This window comes from Papio anubis, chromosome 20, assembly GCF_008728515.1.
Source record: "Papio anubis isolate 15944 chromosome 20, Panubis1.0, whole genome shotgun sequence".
Classification (NCBI taxonomy): Eukaryota; Metazoa; Chordata; class Mammalia; order Primates; family Cercopithecidae; genus Papio; species Papio anubis.
Window position 1 is genome coordinate 9,424,245 of NC_044995.1, and position 21,723 is coordinate 9,445,967.

Consider the following 21,723-nt stretch of genomic DNA (forward strand, 5'->3'; position numbering starts at 1 on the left):
CCTTGGATGATAGCTCTCTCCTTCACCTTGTGTTGGCTTCTGTAACTTTTATTAATTATCTAAAGTAAGAGCGGAATTTTTGTTTAAAAACAGAAAAATGAAATATCTTTTAGACCTGCTCTTTTTATTCTGTATGCCTGTTATATCTCTATCTTCAGATGTGTTATCTGGATGTGATATTTCACTACCAAACTACATGAAAAAACTCATCAATTGTCTTTTTTTAAAAAAAAGTAAGTGCTTACCAGATTGGCAGAGGCTAACTCAGATGCCTTTGAATTCACATAACTTTAATATTTACTAAAATTAATTTGGTAAATTTAATCTTAAAACTCTCAAGTAATTTGCAATCTTACAACTATGTTATGTTAAATCTCATTTTTTTTTCACTTGAAATTTGGGTTACTAAATTAAAATAGTAGGAGCATAAAATGTTTTTGGTGAAGTTTATAAAACACAAGGATATGGATTTTGCCAAAAAAGTAGGTTTTTTCTAGTTAGGAAACTATTTAAGAGTTGCTTTAAAATGAAGGAAAAATTACACAGATAAAAGTAAATAAAAAGAACAATTTAGCCAGGACAACAAAAGTTAACTCTGAGACCTGTGATTACCGAGAAGATACTTGATATGGAGGAAGGGCAAAAACAAGTAACTATTAAAACCAGAGGGTATAATGCAAAGGAATTGTTCCACTTTTTAGATTGTTAACAGTTTCTTAAAAAAAAAAAAAAACTACGTAGTAGATTGTAAAAAATAACCACTTTAAGGGCCAAATTCTTAATTTTAAATGTTTCAGAATTTAAGAGCTTGTTTGGGTTGATGCAGGACCCGTAGATCTCTATTAAGCAATCACTAATGAGTATATGTGATCCAAATGCACAGGAGGTTATTCTGGAGAGAATGACCAGCTTAGTGTACCAGACAGTGCCACTAAAAGGTCTGTTGGCCCTGAGAAGGGGAGTAGCCAACTCTCCCTATAAAACACCAAGTGCAACACCCAGATGAAGCAGTGAATGTGCTTTGTATGCGAGCCATGTGGCATCTGTATATATTTTCGTACTAGTAAATGCTGTTTTAGTTACTATGGCCTTACAGTATAATTGAAATCAGGTAATGTGATGCCTCCTGGTTTGTTCTTTTTACAGAGAATTGTTTTAGCTCTTCAGGCTGGTTTTTGGTTCCAAACGAATTTAAAAATTGCTTTCTCTCTAATTCTGTTAAAGAAATGAGATTTGTAATCTGATAGGAATTGTGTTGAATCTGTAGCATGCTTTGGGCAATATGGTCATTTTAATAATATTGATTCTTCCCATTTGTGAGCAAGGAATACTTTTCTGTTTGGTAGTGTTGCCTACAGTTCTTTTCATCAGCACTTTGTCATTCTCTGTGTAGAGGTGTTTCACCTCCTTGGTTAAATATACTCCTCAGTGTGTGTTTGTGTTTGTGTGTTCTTAACTTGGTTCTCAGCTTGAATGGTATTCATGTATAGAAAGGCTACTGATTTTTGTAGCTTGATTTTGTATCCAGAGACTTTACTGAAGTCACTTATCAAGTCTACAAGTCTTCTGGAAGAATCTTCAGGGTTTTCTTGGTATATGATCGTGTCATCAGCACACACAGATAATTTCACTTTCTCTTTTCCAATGTGGATGCACTTTCTTTCTTTCTGTTGCCTGATTGCTCTGGCTAGGACTTCCAGTACTCTGTTGAATAGGAGTGGTGAGAGTGGACATCCTTGTCTTGTTCCATTTCTTGGGAAAATGCTTTCGTTTCTCCCCATTCAATTTGATATTGACTGTGGGTTTGTCATATAAGGCTCTTATTATTTTGGGGTATGTTTCTTTCATGCCTAGTCTGTTGAGGGATTTTATCATGAAGGGATATTGGACTTTACTGAATGCTTTGTCTGCATCTATTGAGATGATCGTATGCTTTTTGTTCTTAGTTCACGTTTATGTCATGAGTCACCTTTATTGACTTTGCATATATTGAACCATCCTTTCATCTCTGGAATCAAGTCAACTTGATCATGATGCATTATGTTTTTTATACACTGTTAGATTCCATTTCCTAGTATTTTCTTGAGGATTTTTGTACCTATGTGCCTCAGGTTTCTTGGCCTGTAGTTTTATTTTTCTGTTGGGTCCTTGTCTGATTTTGCTGTCAGGGTGATATTGGTTTCATAGAATGAGCTAGGAAAGAATCCCACCACCTTGATTTTTTGGAAACTTTCAGTATGATTGGCACAAGCTCTTCCTTGTATATATGGCAAATTTCAACTGTGAATCCATCTGTTCCTGCGCTTTTTTGCTGGAAGATGTTTATACTGATTCTTTTCTGTTACTTGTTACTGGTCTGTTTAGGGTTTCCATTTTTTGCCTGTGTGATCTTGGGAAGTTGTATATGTCTAGGAATTCATCCACTTCTCTAGGTTTTCTAGTTTATGTGCATAAAGCTGTTCGAAGTAGTCTCTGATGATCGTTTGTATTTCTGTGGTGTTGGTTGTACTGTCAACTTGATCATTTCTGATTGTGCTTATTTAAATCTTCTCCTTCTTTTGGTTAGTGTAGTTAGCCTCTGTCAATTTTATTTATACTTTCAAAAAACCAACTTTTTATTTCATTGATTCTTTGTGATGTTTTTGTCTCAGTCTCATTCTTTACCTGTCCTTTCTGAGTTTCTGTTGTTTTCAGCGTCCATCGCTGGAGAGCTAGTGCGATCCTTTGGTGGTGCCACAATATTCAGATTTTTCACGGCGTCAGAATCCTTGCACGGATTCCTTCTCATCTGGAGAGGCTGCCACTTACTGTCTTTGAATTTATTTTCATTTGGATGGGATTTCTTTTGCACATTTTCCCTCCCACCCCGCAGGGAATGTGACTGCAGAACATGTTGGGAAGGGTCTTTTGGCTTTTTCCCATAGCCTTGGGCGCTTCTGCAGCACGGTTTGTGTTGGGCTGTTCAGTTCAAATCGCAGGCCGGGAGCTGGTGCTTAAGGGTAAGAGCCACCCTCAGCACACGCAGGTGCATATGGACCTGGCGTGTTTCCTGTGAGGTGCTGTCTGTCGTTTCAGGGGAGGGGCTGGACCGTGGAGTGTCTGGAGCCCTGAGCTTCCTGTTCCAACGGGGTGAGGGAACACAGCAGGGCAGAGCTGGAACCCCTGGCTTGCCCACGAATATCCTAATGATGAGTGCAGGCACCAGTCCTGATGGACATGGCTGGGGCAGCGCCTAGTGAAATGCCCTGAGGTCTCTGTGGGGGATGAAGGAGCTACATCCACTTCCAGTCCCATAGGGGACATTGTCTGTTTCCCTGTCACACCCCTGCTCCAGGGCTCGTGAGTCTCAGTTCAGACACACACTGTTGTCTCTCCCCAGGCCATGGTGTGACTGGGAGCCATGGGAAACACCCACCTTGCCATTCTCTGCAGACATGGTTCCAAGGCAGAGCCTCCTCCCTCAGCCCAGTGCAGACCCTGAGCGGCCGTCCGTTGTCCGACGTGGCAGCTGCTTCATGTAGGTGGGATGTGGGGGGTTCTGCGTCTCTGGATGGGAGAGTGGACGTCAGTTGTGGTAGTGTTGCTGGCTGGGTGGGCCCAACCTCAGGCCCTGGGGCGACTGGTCAGGTGCCGGCAGAGTAGGAAAGGGCAGGCAGTTCCCGGATCGCAGAGCCCTAGGTGGCCAGCTGGACAGCGTGTGTGAGTCCTGAAGGGGCTTGACTGGGTTTCGGCTGTTCCAGGCTTCAGGTGCTGGCTGTGATGGGGAGGGCTGAGCTGGTCCCCAGGTCACAGGCAGAATTCTCAGGCGGGGCAGGCAGAAGGCTCGGGTGTTGGAACTTGGGGGCAGATCACAGGCCTGTGGGGACTGGGCTCTCAGAAGGGCTGAGGGCTGCAGCCAAAATGGCCAGGTGGGGGCAGGGCGGCCGTGCTGTGGGCCTGTCACTAGGGAGGGCAGGGCCCCTTGGCTGGGGCACTGGAGACTGGCAGCTGTGGGGCACAGGGTCTGCTCACACTGCCCTCCTGAAGAAGTGGCACTCGGTTTTGCTGTTGGGGACATGCGAAAGTGCCAGGCCTCCCCACACCCTCCCTAGGCCTGGGGCAGCCTAGGGGCAGAGGCAGAGGTGGCAGTGACTGCAAAGGGCTTGTCAGGGGCCTCTGAGCATTGGGCTTTCAGAGGGCACCAAGCCAGGGCCACAGTGTTCAGGTGGGGGCAGGACGGGTGCACTGGGGCCGTGCAGCTGGCAAGCCCTATTAGCAGGAAGGAAGCCCCATTTAGCAGAAAGCAACAGAGGTGGGGAGCTGTGTGGTGCTCAGCTTGGCTGTTCCTGTGCCCCAGCTGTCATATTGATTCTGGGGCCCACAGAGGTGCCTGGCCTCCTCCCTCCCTGCTAAGGCAGTGGCAGCTGGACCCAGGCTGCTCAGGGATCAGAAGCCTGTGGGATTCCACGTGGGCTCCAGAGGCGCCTCTGCACCATCTCCAGGAACTCCCTGTGTGCCTCTGCAGGCCAAGCGGGGTCAGGGGCTCTCCTGTGACCAGAATTGTAAAGGGCCAAGGCAGGGGTGTGGATCCCAGGGGCCTCACACCATTCACCCTTTCCCTCTGTTAAGGAGCCTCTCACTCACTCACCCCTTCCCCATGTTAAGAGCCTCTCCTGGCTCCCACCTTTTCTCTTCTCTTCTCTACGTGTCCTCATGGTTCTCAGGTGAACCCCAGCATCCTGTTGGAAGATCCATTTGACCTGTTGGCATTTACTCGCCATTTTGGGTCCTCTTGGTGAGTAGGCAGACTCCAGCCCTTTCCATTCAGCCAACTGGAACCTCAACCCCCAGTCATTTTCTTGTCACTTTTTACTCTTGGGAAATCCAGTCCCAATGTGCTCGTCTTTCCTTTGAGAATAGTTTTTATTTTCTCCAGTAATTTTAAAATTACTTTTAATCTATTCTAGGTAGCTTTTACTCTATCATAGTTAAGACATTAATTTTATTTATTAATTTGTTTGCGTTAAACTCATGTTCTTTCTTCATTTCTGTAAAAATGTCAACCATTTTCTTTGCAAGTATTTACTGACTAACATACTCATTTCCTTCATTCTGAAAGTGTGACACACAGACAGATATCTGTTTCCTCTCCATTATGTTTCTTGTGCGCATTAATTATGTTTTCTATTTTATTCATTTGTAGTTTTCTCTGATGACTGATGAAAAATTTAATTGATATTCCACACCAATACAATGTTCATCATTTCAGCTGTGTCTTGTCCTTGATGCAATTATTTCTTAATGTGTTTATATGATTCACTATTTTTCACATCACAATAGCTTCCTAATTCGTTTCTATAGTTGCCTGTTTTTTCTGTAATGGGCGCTTTGATTTTTATTTCTCTTGGGTGGGGTTTTCTCCTATACACGTGATCTTCTATACGGTTTCTCCCAGGGCTCACTCAGGAATGAAAGCTGATGAGGAGCATTGCTGTAGCCGCTTCTACCCTGCAGTGTCCATGCTTCCAAGCTTAGTATCAGCTCTGTGTTGTGCCCCACATGGTGGGGCCCATGTGAGTCTCACACTCATGTGCGAGAGATGCCCGGTCCAGCAATGATAAAGTGAGTCTGTGTCATGCCCATCCGGGAAAGTGGCTTAGTGCTGAGTGTGGCTGGGGTCACTGAGCAGAGCTATCCCAGAGTCTGTCCACAAATACAGAAGAGGGGGAACCACAGTCTCTCTAGGGTCCCACGGTTTCCTACACTTTTTGCTTTGTTCTGAGAGAGAGACAAAGTGCCATGACTGCTCTGTGGGTTGGACAGATGCCTGTTTCCACCTGCAGGCTGGAACCCAAGCTGAGGTCTTAAATATTCCCAGGTACTGATAAAGCACTTTAGGTTGTTTCTAGAAAACACTGAAAAATTAACCCTTTTGCTAATGATATAGAAACAAGGCCTCTCCTCAACCAAATTCCTGAAACTCTCAAGTTAAACTTCGTAACCCAATCCCTTCACTGCAGACACCCAGTAGGAAAGTCACAGATGCAAGGATGAGATGACTTTGGTCAAACTCATACCCCACAGGGCCAGGAAGGCCTGAAGGAGAGGAGGCTCATGCTTCCAGGTCTCAGATGAGAACTGTTTCTAAGGACTTTTAAAAAACCCCACAAGAAACTCTTTCATGTCCTTCACCCATCTCCTGCTTTGACAAGGTGTATCACTAGCTATTCTTTAGGATGTCAGGAATTCAGGTAAGATGCTCTCGAGAGAACATTTTCTCAGCAACAACATCTCCTCCAGCGGACCGACAGCAGCTCTGGCTCTGAACCTCTGGAATCAGGGAACTCTGTTTCTAAGCAGCTCTGTCAGCCTCTCCTTTGTTGCTGATAAGAACCTCCTTTACCTCTCTATGTACAGAGAGCTCTCTCTAAGGTGTTTTTCCTCTACTCTTACACCAATCATCAACACAGAAGACTTGTAGGATCAGATGTGTCGGGTTTTTTTCCCCAAACCCAGTAACTTAGACATCAGCTGGGATGTCTAAGTCAGTTCTGATGCTGTCTACCCAGAGACAGTCCTAGATCCCACAGATTGAAGGCTCAGTCCCAAGACTGCCCTCCATACCATTGCCAAGTCCAGACCTCCAACCGACTTCAAGTTGGGGATCCCATGACCCCCTCTTTGGGTTTAATTTGCTGTAGCAGCTCACAGAACTCAGGGAGACATGGACATTTCCTGGTTGAATACAAAGCACACTGCAGAGGACACAGATAAAGAGACGCATAGGAGGAGGCATGGGGGAAGGGGCACGTGACTTCCATGCCCTCCCTGGGCGCCACCCTCCAAGAACCACTGCATGCTCAGCCATCCAGAAACTCATGAAACCCAGTCCTCTTGGGCTTTTATGGAAGCTTCATGATGTCAGCATTTCCTCCCACAAGGAACAGGGTGAGACCATCTTCTGGGAGGGTCTTAAGATCCACCATCAGAAAGGCAGGGAACATTAGATTCTTGCCTTGAGCAGGTGAAGGAAGGGCAGGAGGAGGTCAGAGGCCTCCCCTGAGGCCCAACACAGCCAATGTTATAACAAAAGACTGTAACAAGGGCTATGGGAGTTACAAGCAAGGAACCGCGGGTGAAAACCAGTATATATCCCAATATCACACTTCCCTCTCTGGACGCACCGTGTCTTGCCATGCCATGCACTCCAGATTGTAATCCTTGCTTCTCATTCCCAAATACACTCAAAATCCTGGTGACCCTGGAGCAAGGCAACCTTGAGTTCCTGGGGTCTCTTATATACACACTTTTTCAACCAAACAGGGATCAGAAGTATGGCATTTGTGAGAAGCAAGACCTGCGTGTATGAACAGCAAACTTTTCCTATATGCAGGTCAAGCAGAGACAACATCGAGGCTGGAGTACGGGCAGATTTGGGTACATGTAGAGGGTACTGAAACGAATTGCCTGTGTATCCCAAAAAATAACTGTACTGAGAGATAATATTCTCCAGGGTTTTTTGTTTGTTTGGTTGGTTGGTTAAAGCTTTGTGTAGAACACCCAGTGCCTCCTTGTCCATCTCAGGAACATACTTCTATGTGGAAGCACATCCTTGAGATGCACAAGCAGACACTGGGCAAGGAGACAAGGATGCCCCACTCTATGGAAGTCCCCCTAATAAATGCTCTATGGACACCCTGGTGTTTAGTGCTTCTTTCTTTGGAATCCCAGCAGCTCTATCACTGGACGGTTGGGTGCACTCCCTTGAGGTGACTCCCCTGGGTTGCTTGGGGTCCACTCCAGCCTCAGGTGTGGCTGGAGGACGCAGCCTCCCACCTTCATCTGGAGCCCTGAGCCCCGCTCTGTCATTGCAGATCGTGAGGTTCCTCTCCCGGCTCCACTCAGTGGCGGAAACCTCCACTCCAATGACCCCTCGATGGTCCCGCCACCCTGTGGCATCTCATCTCTGGCCTCTGTTCTTTCTTGTGGATCCGTCTACCCTTGGGAACTTCCATACCTCTTTTTCTGCTCATGACCTTGATTCTCTGGGTATTTCAGAAATGCCTGATGCACACTTCTCCATTAGGGTCAGGGGCGACATCATGAGTGGACGCATCAACCATCCAACACCAAGATCCTCTCATGTCCCAGACACCTCAGATCTTACCTTGGTCTGGAAATGAAGCACAAATGAGCCCCTCCCAATATCCCAGGCACCACTGACCCCACAACCACGGTGACGAGTGGGATTTGTGACAACAGTCTGCAAAGGAAAAGACTGAGGCTCAGAGATGGTTCATTACCGCCCAAGGTCACACAGGCAGTGGATGATAACCGGTCATTGAATAAATATCAGCTCCCTCCCCCACTCCCCCAAATCAAAGCTCAAACATAAGTCATTGTTCCAGAAATGCTGAGCAGGAATTGAGGTGCAGAGGGGCGGCCAAGGGCACAGGGGCACTAAAGAGGAAGGAAAGACTCAGAGGTTTGTTCCCAGCTGGGTGGGGCTGGACGCTGTAGCAAAAAAGTTTTAAAAAGGGGAAGTTGAGAAGGGGACTATTTGGTTGAGAGAAAATTCACAATCCAGTGCCAAGAAAGAAGTCAACTTTTCTTCCCCTATTTCCCTGCATTTCTCCTCTGTGCTCACTGCCACACGCAGCTCAGCCTGGAAGGCACAGCCAGATGTGAGATGCGTCTCTGCTGATCTGGGTCTGCCTGCAGCATGGACCTGCGTCTTCCATGAAGCATCTCCAGGGCTGGAGAGATAACTGGCAAGGTAAGGACCCCACAACCTTGTGCTGATGGACGGGCTGAAGGAGGGAGGGAGACCTTGTGGGAGACTGTGAAGGGGAAGCCTCCACTACCCTCATCTGGAAGGGCAGACACAGGAAGCACCAGTTCTATTTGCCGCTACGTCCCAGCTCTCAGTGAGACAAGGATAAACCAGACAGACAGTGTCTGGGGGTCAGGAAAGACCCCATTTCTGTCTGAAATGTCTGCAGAGGGCCCGGTGCCTGCCCCAACCTCAGACCTAAAGGAATGAGAGCCAGGTTCCTGGGGAGGGCAGTTCCACTTCCTGTGTGGCTGCAGATGACAAAACCCCATGACAAGAAGGACCCAGCCTCTGAGTGGCCACACGTGTGTCTCTGTCCTACCAGCACTGAGGGCTCATCCATCCACAGAGCAGGGCAGTGGGAGGAGACGCCATGACCCCCATCCTCATGGTCCTGATCTGTCTCGGTGAGATTTGAAGAGGGAGGGGAGATTCTAACCTAGGAGGGGCCTCACCCCACAGCCAAACGCTGGTGCATAAGGAGACCCCAGGGGCTCACAAAGATCCCAGGGAGGGGAGGACCTGCTCAGACTTCAGGGGCCAATGTCTCACAGGGAACTCTCTTCCAGGGCTGAGTCTGGGTGCCAGGACCCACGTGCAGGCAGGTGAGTCTGTCCCCAGCTGTCCTGGGTCCCTCCTCCTCACTGGGGACAAGGGGCCACCCCCGTGCAGCTGGGGACGGGGAATAGCAGATCTGGGCTGACTGATGGGGGCATCTGGAGGGTCCTGCCATCAAGAGCTGAGATCTGTTGGGTGGGAAATGACTTAGAATCTGATCTCTGATTTCCTTCCAGGGACCCTTCCCAAGCCCACTCTCCGGGCTGAGCCAGGGTCTGTGATCAGCGAGGGGAGTCCTGTGACCCTCAGGTGTCAGGGGAGACTTCAGGTTCAGGAGTACCGTATATATAGGGAAAAAAACCCAGCATCCTGGGTTGGACGGATACGACAAGAGCTTGTCAAGAAGGGCTATTTCCCCATTGGATCCATCACCTCGGAACATGCAGGGCGGTATCGTTGTTGGTATTACATCCGCAATTATGCATCAGAGTACAGCGACCCCCTGGAGCTGGTGGTGACAGGTGAGAGGACACTCAGGGGTCCCAGCTCCAGGCTCTGTCCTCAGGAAGGGGGTCGGCTCTCAGGGGCGTCTCCCTCTCACAGCCCAGCCCTGGGGATGATGCAGGAGGTGTGAGTCCCATTTAACATGGTGCCGCCTTCTCTCCTAGGAACCTACAGCAAACCCACCCTCTCAGCCCTGCCCAGCCCTGTGGTGACCTCAGGAGGGAATGTGACCCTCCAGTGTGTCTCACAGGTGGCATTTGATAACTTCACTCTGTGTAAGGAAGGAGAAGACGAACACCCACAATGCCTGAACTCTCAGCCCCATACCCGTGGGTCATCCAGGGCCGTCTTCTCCGTGGGCCCCGTGAGCCCGAGTCGCAGGTGGTCGTACCGGTGCTATGGTTATGACTCACGCTCTCCCTATGTGTGGTCTTTACCCAGTGATCTCCTGGAGCTCCTGGTCCCAGGTGAGAAATTCACAGCGTTGCCTGGAGTTCCCTGAGTCTCTGGGCAGGTGGGGAGGAGCCGCGTCTCAGGGCAGCGCCAGGTGGGATGATGTAGGGACGAGAGGGCTCAGGGCTCCTGGGGCCAGAGACACAGGAAGATCAGCAGTGGTGAGGCCCAGGGGGAGAGGGAGGGTTTGTGGGGAAGCCTGAGGGTCGCTCCTGGAAACCGTGACCACCTTTTCCCAGGTGTTTCTAAGAAGCCGTCACTGTCAGTGCAGCCGGGTCCTGTCGTGGCCCCTGGGGATAAGCTGACCCTCCAGTGTGGCTCTGATGCCGGCTACAACAGATTCGCTCTGTACAAGGAGGGAGAAGATGACTTCCTCCAGCGCCCTGGTCGGCAGCGCCAGGCCGGGCTCTCCCAGGGCAACTTCCTCCTGGGCCCTGTGAGCCGCTCCCACAGGGGCCAGTACAGATGCTATGGTGCACACAACCTCTCCCCCGAGTGGTCGGCCCCCAGTGACCCCCTGGACATCCTGATCGCAGGTGAGGAGCCCAGCAGGTTCAGTCAGGGACCCAGGCTCTGCACAGGCCCTGCCGGGGGATCCCAGGTGGTGATGGCCGGGATGAGGGGTGGGGGTCCCAAGGAAGAGAGAGACAGACAGAGACAGGGAATGGGGAGAAGGGAAGACTCAGAGAAAACAGAGACAGAGACTGAGGGTCCCAGATAGAAGCCTGGAGAGGCGTCAGCTCAGAACCAGGTGGGGCAGCCCCTCACCCATCCTTCTTCTCTCCAGGACAGATCCGTGGCACACCCTTCATCTCAGTGCAGCCGGGCCCCAAGGTGGCCTCAGGAGAGAACGTGAGCCTGCTCTGTCAGTCCTCGTGGCAGTTCCACGCTTTCCTTCTGACCCAGGCGGGAGCAGCTGATGCCCACCTCCATCTAAGATCAATGTACAAATATCCTAAGTACCAGGCTGAATTTCCCATGAGTCCTGTGACCTCAGCCCACGCGGGGACCTACAGGTGCTACGGCTCACGCAGCTCCAACTCCTACCTGCTGTCTGTCCCCAGTGACCCCCTGGAGCTCGTGGTCTCAGGTGAGGGCCCTGACCCTGTCCTCTCTGAGCCCAAAGGCTCAGCTCAGGCCTTGCCCCCAGGAGAGCTCTGGGCTGGGATGAAGTGAGTGGGGATGCGACGGGGGTCTCTGCCAGAGGGAGACTCACCCATCAGAGGGGAGGAGGACGACGGCTCCCCCGAAGGCATGCCCACCCTCAGCGGCATCGCCAGCATCATGAACTGGGGAGGTGGGTGGAGGGAGAGGCTGGGAAGACCACAGCCCCCATGTAGAGAAATTTGGTTTGAGGTGGAGACTTCAGGGAAGCCCCAGCTCCTCAGCCTTCTCTCATTCTTTAACCCAGGACTCTCCGGAGGCCCCAGCTCCCCCACAACAGGCCCCACCTCCACATGTGGTAAGTCACTGCGGCTTCTGGACTCAGAGGGAGAACGGCCTCCCCCAGGGCAGCCCTGAGTCTCCCAGAGAATCCCATTCCCCTCAAGGACTCAGGCATGGCCTTCCCTCCAGGGAGCCGGGCAGAGCCAGAGGAGGGGCCACAGGCTCCCAGGGGCTCAGGCTGGGCCGGTGAGGGGCGGGGTCGAGGCAGAGAGAGATGTTGGGGCCCAGCCTGGGGGAGGAGCAGCCGGGCTGACGTGGGGGGCAGGGCAGCCCCAGCCCTCACCTTCCCATCCTGACCCAGCAGGCCCTGAGGACCAGCCCCTCACCCCCACGGGGTCGGAACCCCAGAGTGGTGAGTGGGGGCTCTGAGAGGAGGGTGGGCGGGGTCCTGGGGAGGCAGGGGTGGGTTCTGTCCCAGGTTCAGGCTCCTCTGGAGATGGTGACATGGACAGGCCCCTCCCCTGCCTGGGCCTCAGTTTCTCCAGGTGTAAAGGAGAGAGGCCTGCGGGTGGGAACGTTCCTTTCAGCTCTGACTCCCAGCTGTGACCTCCTGGGAGAGGAGAACTCCCAGGGAAGCCTCCCAGACCCGATTCCGCAGGGGCTTGTCCTGTCCCACCTGCAGCAGTGACGGTGACCTGGGGCAGGGGAGGGGAGCAGGGCTGTGGTTCAGGATGGTCAGGCTTTTTCCCTGCATCTCCGGGGCTCAGCTCTGGTGCAGGGAACAAGGGCTGCGGGTCAGACTCCTGGATTCCCTTCCCAGCTCTGCTGCTTCCTGGCTGGGGGTCCTGGGACAGGCGGTTCACTTCTCTGAGCCTCAGTTTTTCATCTGTAAAGTGGGTGGGGTGGATGTTTCTGTTGTAGGGGTTGGAGGTGGTGAACAGAAGGTCCAGCAGTCACCTGCACACAGTAGGCGCTTATTTCAATGACATCACCCCCATTTCTGATGTCATCATGCTCAAGGTCTGGGAAGGCACCTGGGGGTTGTGACTGGCGTCTTGGTGGCCTTCGTCCTGCTGCTCTTCCTCCTCCTCCTCCTCTTCCTTGTCCTCCGACATCGACGTCAGGGCAAACGTTGGACATTGGGTGAGTAGGGAAGGGGAGACCCTGTGGGCTGACCGAGGGTGGGCTCAGGGTGCAGCCAAAGAGAATCCAAACCACCGGGCAAATGCAGCTTTGAGGAACTGTTCCAGCATTTCTCACCAGGCGAATGGAAAAAGCACTTAATGTCAGTCCCATCTACAAATGTAAAGTGTCCTTCGGGCTCTGTCCATCTCATGGGGCATTTGGAACATGGAGGCAGGAGTGTTTTCAGGTTTCCTTCCTTACCTTCGAGCTGTGTGTGGGGGGCAGGGGACTCCAATGTTCCCAGGGCTGAGGCTCTGTCCTTCTTCCCCCAGCCCAGAGAAAGGCTGATTTCCAACATCCTGCAGGGGCTGTGGAGCCAGAGCCCAGAGACAGAGGCCTTCAGAGGAGGTAATTCTGCCCGAAGACCCGAGACTCCCACCGGGCCCCGTACACTGCCCCTAAAGCTCCCGTTCCTCCCCCAGGTCCAGCCCAGCTGCCGACACCCAGGAAGAAAACCTCTGTGAGTGACAGGAAGAGGCGACCAGCCAGGAGGAGATGGGGGAGGCGACCAGCCAGGAGGAGATGGGGACCCCAAAGTTTCCGTAGCAATGGGGAAAGGGGCACAGGCTGGAAAGGGTCTGGGGCTCAGGGTGAGATGATCTCACCCCACACTGTGGGACCTCGGGAACATCACAGCCCCTCCCTGCATCGCAGTGGCCCCGTCTGGGAGCTGGGCAGGGGCCCGCAGGACTGAGAGGTCTCAGGGAACCTTCCCAGGAGACAAACCCCTTGCTCTGTCCCGGCAGATGCTGCCGTGAAGGATACACAGCCTGAGGACGGGGTGGAGCTGGACAGTCGGGTGAGACTCCCCACGCCCTCCCCCCCGCCCCGTCCTGGGCACCAAAGACCTCCTGGTGCCAGATCTAATCCTGCAGGACTTCTCTGTCCTCTTCCCCTGGCTCTCAGCATCGTCACGGTGGACCCCTCCTTGTCCAGCACGCTGCCTCCCGCCTGCTGTGACCTCACTCTCTCCTGCTGTCCTGGGACCTCACAGGCCTCCTCCCGGGTCCCCTTCCCGCTCCTCCTCTGTTTGGCCGTCTGGTGGTTAGAGCACTCCCCAGGCCTCAGGAGGATGAGGAATAGATGAACCACCCCGGTCCCCTGGGCTCCCCTTCATTCATTCATCCAGCGAGTGTTCCCAGGGAGCTCACTGTGGATCAGGCTCCCTGTGGGAGCTGCAGACACAGCAGGGAGCAGAGCCGCCCCCGCCTCCCGAGCTCACCTCGTGGTGGGAGACAAAATGCAAATAAATGCATGTGTGCAGGAGTGCAACGTGCTGTAAGAAACATAAACCAGGGAAAGGGCAGAGAGTGTGGGGCAGTGGGGCCAGTCTGAATGTAAGGGGAGGGCTGTCTGCTCAGCTGTCATCTGAGAAGCCTGGATGGAGGGGGCCACAGGATCCTGTAATGGACAAGCCCCTGCAGGCAGAGGAAACAGCCGTGCAAAGGCCCCGAGGCAGCAGCGAGCTCTTGCAGGAAGGCCGTGTGAGGCTGCAGCCAAATGGGCAAGGTCAGAGTGAGGAGGAGAGGCCAGAACCACAGGGAGGGAGCGGCCAAACCCTACATGGCCTTAGGGCATCCCTGAGATTCCATCAGGAAAGGGATGTAATCGGATCACCCTGGGAACAGTGGGGAAAATTGACTCCAGGAGGTCAGGGGGACTCAAGGACACTCCCCACCAGTGTCTTTCTCTAGCAGAGACCACACGATGAAGACCCCCAGACAGTGACACATGCCCAGGTGAAACACTCCAGACCTAGGAGAGAAATGGCCTCTCCTCCCTCCCCACTGTCCGAGGAATTCCTGGACACAAAGGACACACAGGCGGAAGAGGACAGGCCGATGGACACTCAGGCTGGTCCTTTCCTCTCCAGGCCCCCAGGCCTCCCCCACCCCCATCACGTTCCTTCCCTCTCACTCTCCCCCACTGCAGGCTGCTGCATCTGAAGACCCCCAGGATGTGACCTACGCCCAGCTGCAGAGCTTGACCCTCAGACGGGAGGCAACTGAGCCTCCTCCATCCCAGGAAAGGGTGCCTCCAGTTGAGTCCAGCATCTACGCCACCCTGACCATCCACTAGCCCAGAGGGGACCTAGACCCCACATTCCAGGGAGTCTGGAACGCATGGGAGTTGCCCCTAGTGGACACCATTGAACCCCAGTCAGCCTGGACCTACACCAGGAGACGCTGGGAACTTTTAGGGGTCACTCAGTTCTGCAGTATAAATAACTAACATCTATACATTTTTGAAATAAAGCAACAGACTTTTCAATAATCATTGACGTCACTGAGAAAACTAAAAGTCAGAAAGTGCGTTGAACTGAATCACAATGTAAATATTACACATCAAACGATGAAACTGGAAAACTATGAGCCACGAATGAATGAATTAGAAAAGAAAAAAAAGTAGGAAATGAATGATCTTGGTTTTCCTATTAGAAATTCAGGGCCGGGCACGGTGAGTCACGCTTGTCATTCCAGCACTTTGGGAGGCTGAGGCGGGCAGATAACGAGGTCAGAAGATCGAGACCATCTTGACCAACGTGGTGAAACCCTGTCTGTCCTAAAAATACAAAACTTAGCTGGGTGTGGTGGTGGGCGCGCCTGTAATCCCAGCTATTCGGGAGGCTGAGGCAGGAGAATCACTTGAACCAGGGAGTCAGAGGTTGCAGTGAGCCGAGATCGCACCACTGCTCTCCTGCCTGGCGACAGAGGGAGACTCCGTCTCAAAAAAAAAAAAGAAAAGAAAAAAGAAAAGAAATCTAGAAGAAGAATAACAAATTATTCCAAATGAAGGCATAAGAAAGGGAATAATAATAATAATAAGAGGAGTTATTCATGAGGAAAAACCAAAGCTTGAAAATTCAACAAAGTCAGTGAAGCTCATTCTTGAAAACATTAATTGCACTCACGAATCCTAACTACAATGAGCAAGAGAAAGAAAGAGCAGGCACGCATTTCCACACAGGAGTGAGCGAGCAGACAGCCCTAGAGATCCTACATATGTTTTCAGAAACTAACAACAGAACAGGCGGCAAACCTATGCCAATACACCAGAAAATGCAGATTAAATAGATGAAGTATTGCAAACTGGAGTTTACGTAATGAACGTAAGAGTAATCAGAGAATCTGACCCATTTTAGATGTGTGTGTTTATGTGTGTGTATATATATGTGTGTGTGTGAAAAACACTGTAATAAAAATGTTCCCATGGTATAAACTCCAGTTCACGAAGCTTCATTGGTGATTTCTTACGCATACTGACACACTAATGAAATGCACAAACACACCCAGAGCGTCACAAATGTTTCTTGAGAATAGAAAAAAGCCGGGCGCGGTGGCTCAAGCCTGTAATCTCAGCACTTTGGGAGGCTGAGACGGGCGGATCACAAGGTCAGGAGATCGAGACCATCCTGGCTAACACGGTGAAACCCCGTCTCTACTAAAAAATACAAAAAACTAGCCGGGCGAGGTGGCGGGCGCCTGTGGTCCCAGCTACTCTGGAGGCTGAGGCAGGAGAATGGCATAAACCCGGGAGGCGGAGCTTGCAGTGAGCTGAGATCCGGCCACTGCACTCCAGCCTGGGCGACAGAGCCAGACTCAGTCTCAAAAAAAAAAAAAAAAAAAAAAAAAAAAAAAAAAAAAAGAAAAAGAGGCAATGTGCCCAGGTGCGGTGGCTCACACCTGTAATCTCAACACATTGGGAGGCAGAAGTGGCAGATTACTTGAGGCCGGGAGTTCGAGACCAGCCTGTCCAACATGGCAAACGCATCTCTACTAAAAAAAAAAATTAGCTGGACGTGGTGGCACACGCTGCAATCCCAGCTACTGGGGAAGCAAAGGCAGGAGAATCATTTGATCCCAGGAGGTGGAGGTTACAGTGAACTGAGATCACGCCCCTGCACTCCAGCCTGGGCAACAGAGCCAGATTCTGTCTCAAAAAATTAAAAAAAAAAAGTCATCACATATAGAATGGAATTTTCCATTCTATAAAAGGCATGTTTTAAACTATGGTTTTTTTGTCTCAGAATAATAATTTTTTTATTTTACTTTAATGTTTTACTTTATTTTATTTGGCAATTTAAAATTCTACATACTTAGGGTGTTTTATTTTAATATATCCTGTGAAATTTTAATATGCCCTGTGAAATCACTAGGTCAAGCTAATTAACATCTGTAACATCACATAGTTACCTTTCTGTTAAGAGAACATTTAAAATCTACTTTCTTACCAATGTTCGGGTATACAATCCGTTGTGAGCAACTGTAGTCACCGTATTGTACAACAGATCTGCTAAACTCACTCCTCCTGTCTAACTGAAACGCGGTATCCTTCGATGCAGCTCTCTGATTCCACCCCCACCCGCTCAGCTCCCAGGAACCACCTTCGACTCTCTAATTCCATGAGCTGAACTGGGGCAATCCACACATAAGTGAGATCAGGCAGCAGGGGTCTTCCTGTGTCTTCTTTACTCCACCTGGCGTGATGTCCTGGAGGCTCATCCATGTCACAAATGAAACGATTTCCTTCTTCTAGAAGGCTGAGTAGTTTTTTGCTGTGGATACACTGAGCATTTCTTTTTCTGTATCCACTCGCCTGCTGGTGGACACTTGGGTGGGTTCTCTGTCTTGGTTATGGTGACTAAAGCTGTCATGAATATGGGAGGGCGGGCATCTCTTCAACGTACTGATGTCGTTTCCTTTAGATACGTACCCAGCAGGGAAATTGTTGCAACATAGGGCAGTTCTGATCGTTAACTTCTGAAAAACATCTATTTTATTTTTGCAGTCATTGTACTCATTTACATTACCACTAGCAGAGTGCAAGTATTCCATTTTTTCCACATTCTCACAACACTTGCTACTCTACTCTTTTTCATAGTAACCATCCTAAGAGATGTGAGGTTATAGCTTCTTGAAGTTTGTATGTATGTAAGTGTGTACATATATGTATATATACAAATATGTGTATTCATACATATACATCCACACATACATAGGTACATATGTGCAGATATGTATGTACATATATATGCATGTGTATGTATATATGTATACATATGTATACACGTGTATGTGTAAAAAGTGAAATTTTGCAGTGAGCTATCACTTCACAGCTGTTAGATTGCCTATTATCAAAATGGTGAAAGATCAGTGTTGGTGAGCATGGGGAGAAAAGAAAATCCTTACACACCATTGGTGGATGTGTAAATTAATGCAGCCATTTTAGAAAACAGTATGGAAGCTCCTCAAAAAACTAAACGTGCAACAACCGTATAATCCAGCAAGCCCACTGCTGGGTGTATACCCAGAGGAAATGATACTGACACACAGAAGAGATGTCCACACTCCTAAGTTCATTGCAGCACTATTCACAATTGCCAGGTTTCACAAACAATTCCTTATTTTTGAATAAGGTTTTGTTTCTCCAGCCTGGGTGACGGAGAGAGTCTCTGTCTCACAAAAACAAAAACAAGACCCCACAATTCCGCCTAGGATACGTGTATTCGACTGACATTTGATCTTTTTCTTAGGATTGCTTTGGTATTCATCCTCTTTTTTGGTTCCATATGAATTTTTAGTGTCTCACGTGTCCGTGTGAAGAGATCACCAAACAGGCTTTGTGTGAGCAACAAGGCTGTTTATTTCACCTGGGTGCAGGCGGGCTGAGTCCGAAAAAGGAGTCAGCAAAGGGTGGTGGGATTATCATTGGCTCCTATAGGTTTTGGGATAGGCGGTGGAGGTAAGATAAGCGGGTGGATCTCACAAAGTACATTCTCAAGGGTGGGGAGAATTACAAAGAACCTTCTTAAGGGTGGGGAAGATTACAAAGTACATCCATCTGTTAGGGTGGGGCAGAAACAAATCACAACGGTAGAATGTCATCAGTTAAGCTATTTTCACTTCTGTGGCTCTTCAGTTGCTTCAGGCCATCTGGATGTGTACGTGCAGGTCACAGGGGATGTGATGGCTTAGCTTGGGCTCAGAGGCCTGACATTTAGGATTGCTTTTTCTAATCCTGTGCAAAATGATACTGGTATTTTGATGGGAATTGCATTGAATCTGAAGATTGCTTTGGGCAGTATGATCATTTCACAATACTGATTCTTCCAATCCATGAGCATGGGATTTATTTCTGTTTTGCGGTGCCATCTACGATTTCTTTCAGCAGCGTTTTACTGTTCTTCTTATAGAGATCTTTCACCTCCTTGGTTAGGTATCTTCTTAGGTATTTTTAATTTTTTGCAACTGATATACAAAGGATTGAGTTTTGCAGCAACTTGGATGAGCTGGAGGCCATTATTCATGACACCACATCCAGCTAATTTTTGTATTTTTTGTAGAGATGAGGTTTTGCTGTGTTGCCCAGGCTGGTCTTGAATTCCTGGGCCCAAAGGACCTGCCTGCCTTGACCTCCCAAAGTGCTGGGACTGCAGGCATGAGCCACGGTGCCCGGCCCGTCATCGCACTTTTGATCATGAGGATAATTCCTCCTTCTTGTCATTCTTGGACACATGCTTCCCACATGCCTCCTCTTCCAGAGAGGGTTTGTACCAGGGCTGTGCTGGGAGCTAAGACTGGAAAAGGGGAGATGGTTCCACCCGCCAGTGCCACACGAGTCTGCTCAGGGCTGTCACCAGCAGGGGAGGGGCCAACGTGAGCCTCAGACTCGCATGTGGGACAGACGCCCATGTGTGATAACGCTGTAGTGAATCTGTTTCGCACACATGGAGGCGGCGGCTCAGGGGTGACCATGGACCTGAGTCAATGGGCAGAGATACCCCAGTGCCATCCACAAACACAGGGGAGGAGGAGCCACAACTCCCCACTTCCGTCCAAAACCATGACCCCTCCCTGAGTGTGAGGGCCCGGGGGTTCTCCTCTGTCTCATACAGAGGTGGAAACCTCCCCCTTAGTGACCGCCTGACATCGCAAGTTACCAGCAGCCACTCGGCTCTGACCTCTTCTGCTTCTTAATGTTTCCTGCCTATGACAGGAAGTTTCATTTCTCATTTTCTTTGTAGGACTGTGGCTGCATATTTCAGACACATTATAAGCAGGTTTTCCCAGTGCTGGGAGCAGATGTGGGCTGTTGAGCACGTCAGTCGCTCACCGTGACTGTACAGTCCAACACCAGGATCCACACATGTGTCCACCCCTCAAGTCTTAACCTGGTCTGGAAATGTGCATGACCGAGGCCCTCCCATGACCCAGGCACAACTGGCCCCCGAACCGCTCAGGAGGGGGGTTCATGACAACAGGCTCCAAATGAGGAAACTGAGGCTCAGAGATGGGACTTACTGCCCAAGGTCATGCAGGCAGGGGTGAAGGTCAGCAATTCCGAAAAAATTAACTCCCTATCCCATCCCGAAATCAGAACTCAAGACTAAGTACTTGTTTCCAAACCCTTGAAGGCAGACTGAGATGCAGGGGAATGCCCAAGGAAGCGGGGTTGGGGGTGGGAGGGACACCGAGGAGGCAGGAATGACTCAGAGGTTACTTTTAAGGGAGGGGGAGGTGAACACTATTAAGAAATAGAAAAAAGCGGGGAGGAAAGTCTAAGAAGGAAACTTGGGAAGAAATAAAACCCATATTCCAACGACAAAAGAAGAGTCTCTTTCTTTATTTCTTTATTCCTCTTTCTTTCTTTCTTTCTTTCTTTCTTTCTTTCTTTCTTTCTTTCTTTCTTTCTTTCTTTCTTTCTTTCTTTCTTTCTTTCTTTCTTTCTTTCTTTCTTTCTTTCTTTCTCCTTTTTTCTCATTGCCATTTGCAGCTCAACTTGAAGTTCACAGCCAGATGTGCAACGTGTCTCTGCCGATCTGAGTCTGCCCTGCAGCAGGGACCTGCAGCTTCCCTGAAGCATCCCCAGGGCTGGGCCGCCGTGGTAAGGATCCCACAATGCTGTGTTGATGGACGGGCTGAAGGAAGGAAGGAGACCCCATGGGAAGGCTCTGAGAAGAAGAACAAGCCCCCAGTGACCCTCACTTGGACAGGACAGACTCAGAAAGGTGCTGGGTCTATTGGCTCCTATGTCCTGATCCTTGGTGAGATGAGGACAGATGGGACAAATAGCAGAAAAGGGTCAGGGAGATACCATTTCTGTGCGAAGTATCTGAAGAGAGCCTGGTGCCTGCCCCAGCCCCAGCCTTGGGGAAATGAAAGCCAGCCTCCCGGAGAGAGCAGTTGCCCTTCCTGTGGGGCTGCTGACGGGACAGCCTCGTGATGGAGAACCCAGGCTCCCAGTACATTTACTCCATCCAGGAACTGTGGCCTCCTCCATCTGCACAGCCAGGGTCTGTGGGAGGAGACGCCACCACTCCCACACTCATGCTCCTGATCTGTCTTGATGAAATTGAAAGAGGGAACAGGGAGACTGTAGCCTGGGAGGAATCCCACCTCACAACTTGGTCCTGATTGAATAGGAGACCCCAGAGGTTCGCAGAGATCCCAGGGTGGGGAGGATCCGGCCAGGGTTCAGGAGGCGAATCTCTCACAGGAAGTTCCGGGACCCCCTCCCTAGTGTCGCTCCTGTGCCTCAGTGGGATTTGGAGAGGATGCCTTAGATTAGAGGGAGTTGTGTCTTTCAGTAACAAAACCATACGAAAAACACCTGGCACTTCACGTCAGTGGATAAAGCATATCTTGGGCCAAATCAGGACCTACCTGTGGTGAATTTTAGGGCTCACACTACAGTTACTCACCTTTGGGGAAAAGTATCCCAGGTTGGTGCCTGTCTCTGTGATAAACGTCTCCCTTCCTGGCTACAGGTAACAGATTAAAGTAACCCTGGCTGGAAAGATTCTATATTCACCTGATGATTATACT

The 21,723-nt window shown here is 50.1% G+C and overlaps 1 protein-coding gene across 19 annotated transcripts in view; it reads left to right on the forward strand.

Moving 5' to 3' along the window:
• Nucleotides 1-21,723, forward strand: part of LOC101022334 (leukocyte immunoglobulin-like receptor subfamily A member 3) — a 109,080-nt gene that overhangs the window by 23,719 nt on the left and 63,638 nt on the right. For 6 of the 19 annotated variants that reach the window (XM_031660239.1, XM_031660232.1, XM_031660234.1 and 3 more), the window contains 7 exons: nt 10,567-10,863; nt 11,115-11,417; nt 11,739-11,789; nt 12,075-12,125; nt 12,734-12,856; nt 13,171-13,246; nt 13,321-13,358. The exons of 1 other annotated variant lie outside the window; for it this stretch is intronic. In XM_031660239.1, coding sequence (XP_031516099.1) covers nt 10,567-10,863; nt 11,115-11,417; nt 11,739-11,789; nt 12,075-12,125; nt 12,734-12,856; nt 13,171-13,246; nt 13,321-13,358 — 939 coding nt within the window. Of the gene's footprint in view, nt 1-5,434; nt 5,602-5,629; nt 8,756-9,137; nt 9,220-9,381; nt 9,418-9,606; nt 9,892-10,038; nt 10,342-10,566; nt 10,864-11,114; nt 11,418-11,738; nt 11,790-12,074; nt 12,126-12,634; nt 12,857-13,170; nt 13,247-13,320; nt 13,359-13,644; nt 13,698-14,595; nt 14,722-14,830; nt 16,122-21,723 lie in introns of those variants that run through there. 12 more of the 19 variants (XM_031660242.1, XM_031660244.1, XM_031660246.1 and 9 more) reach the window with 10 other exon arrangements.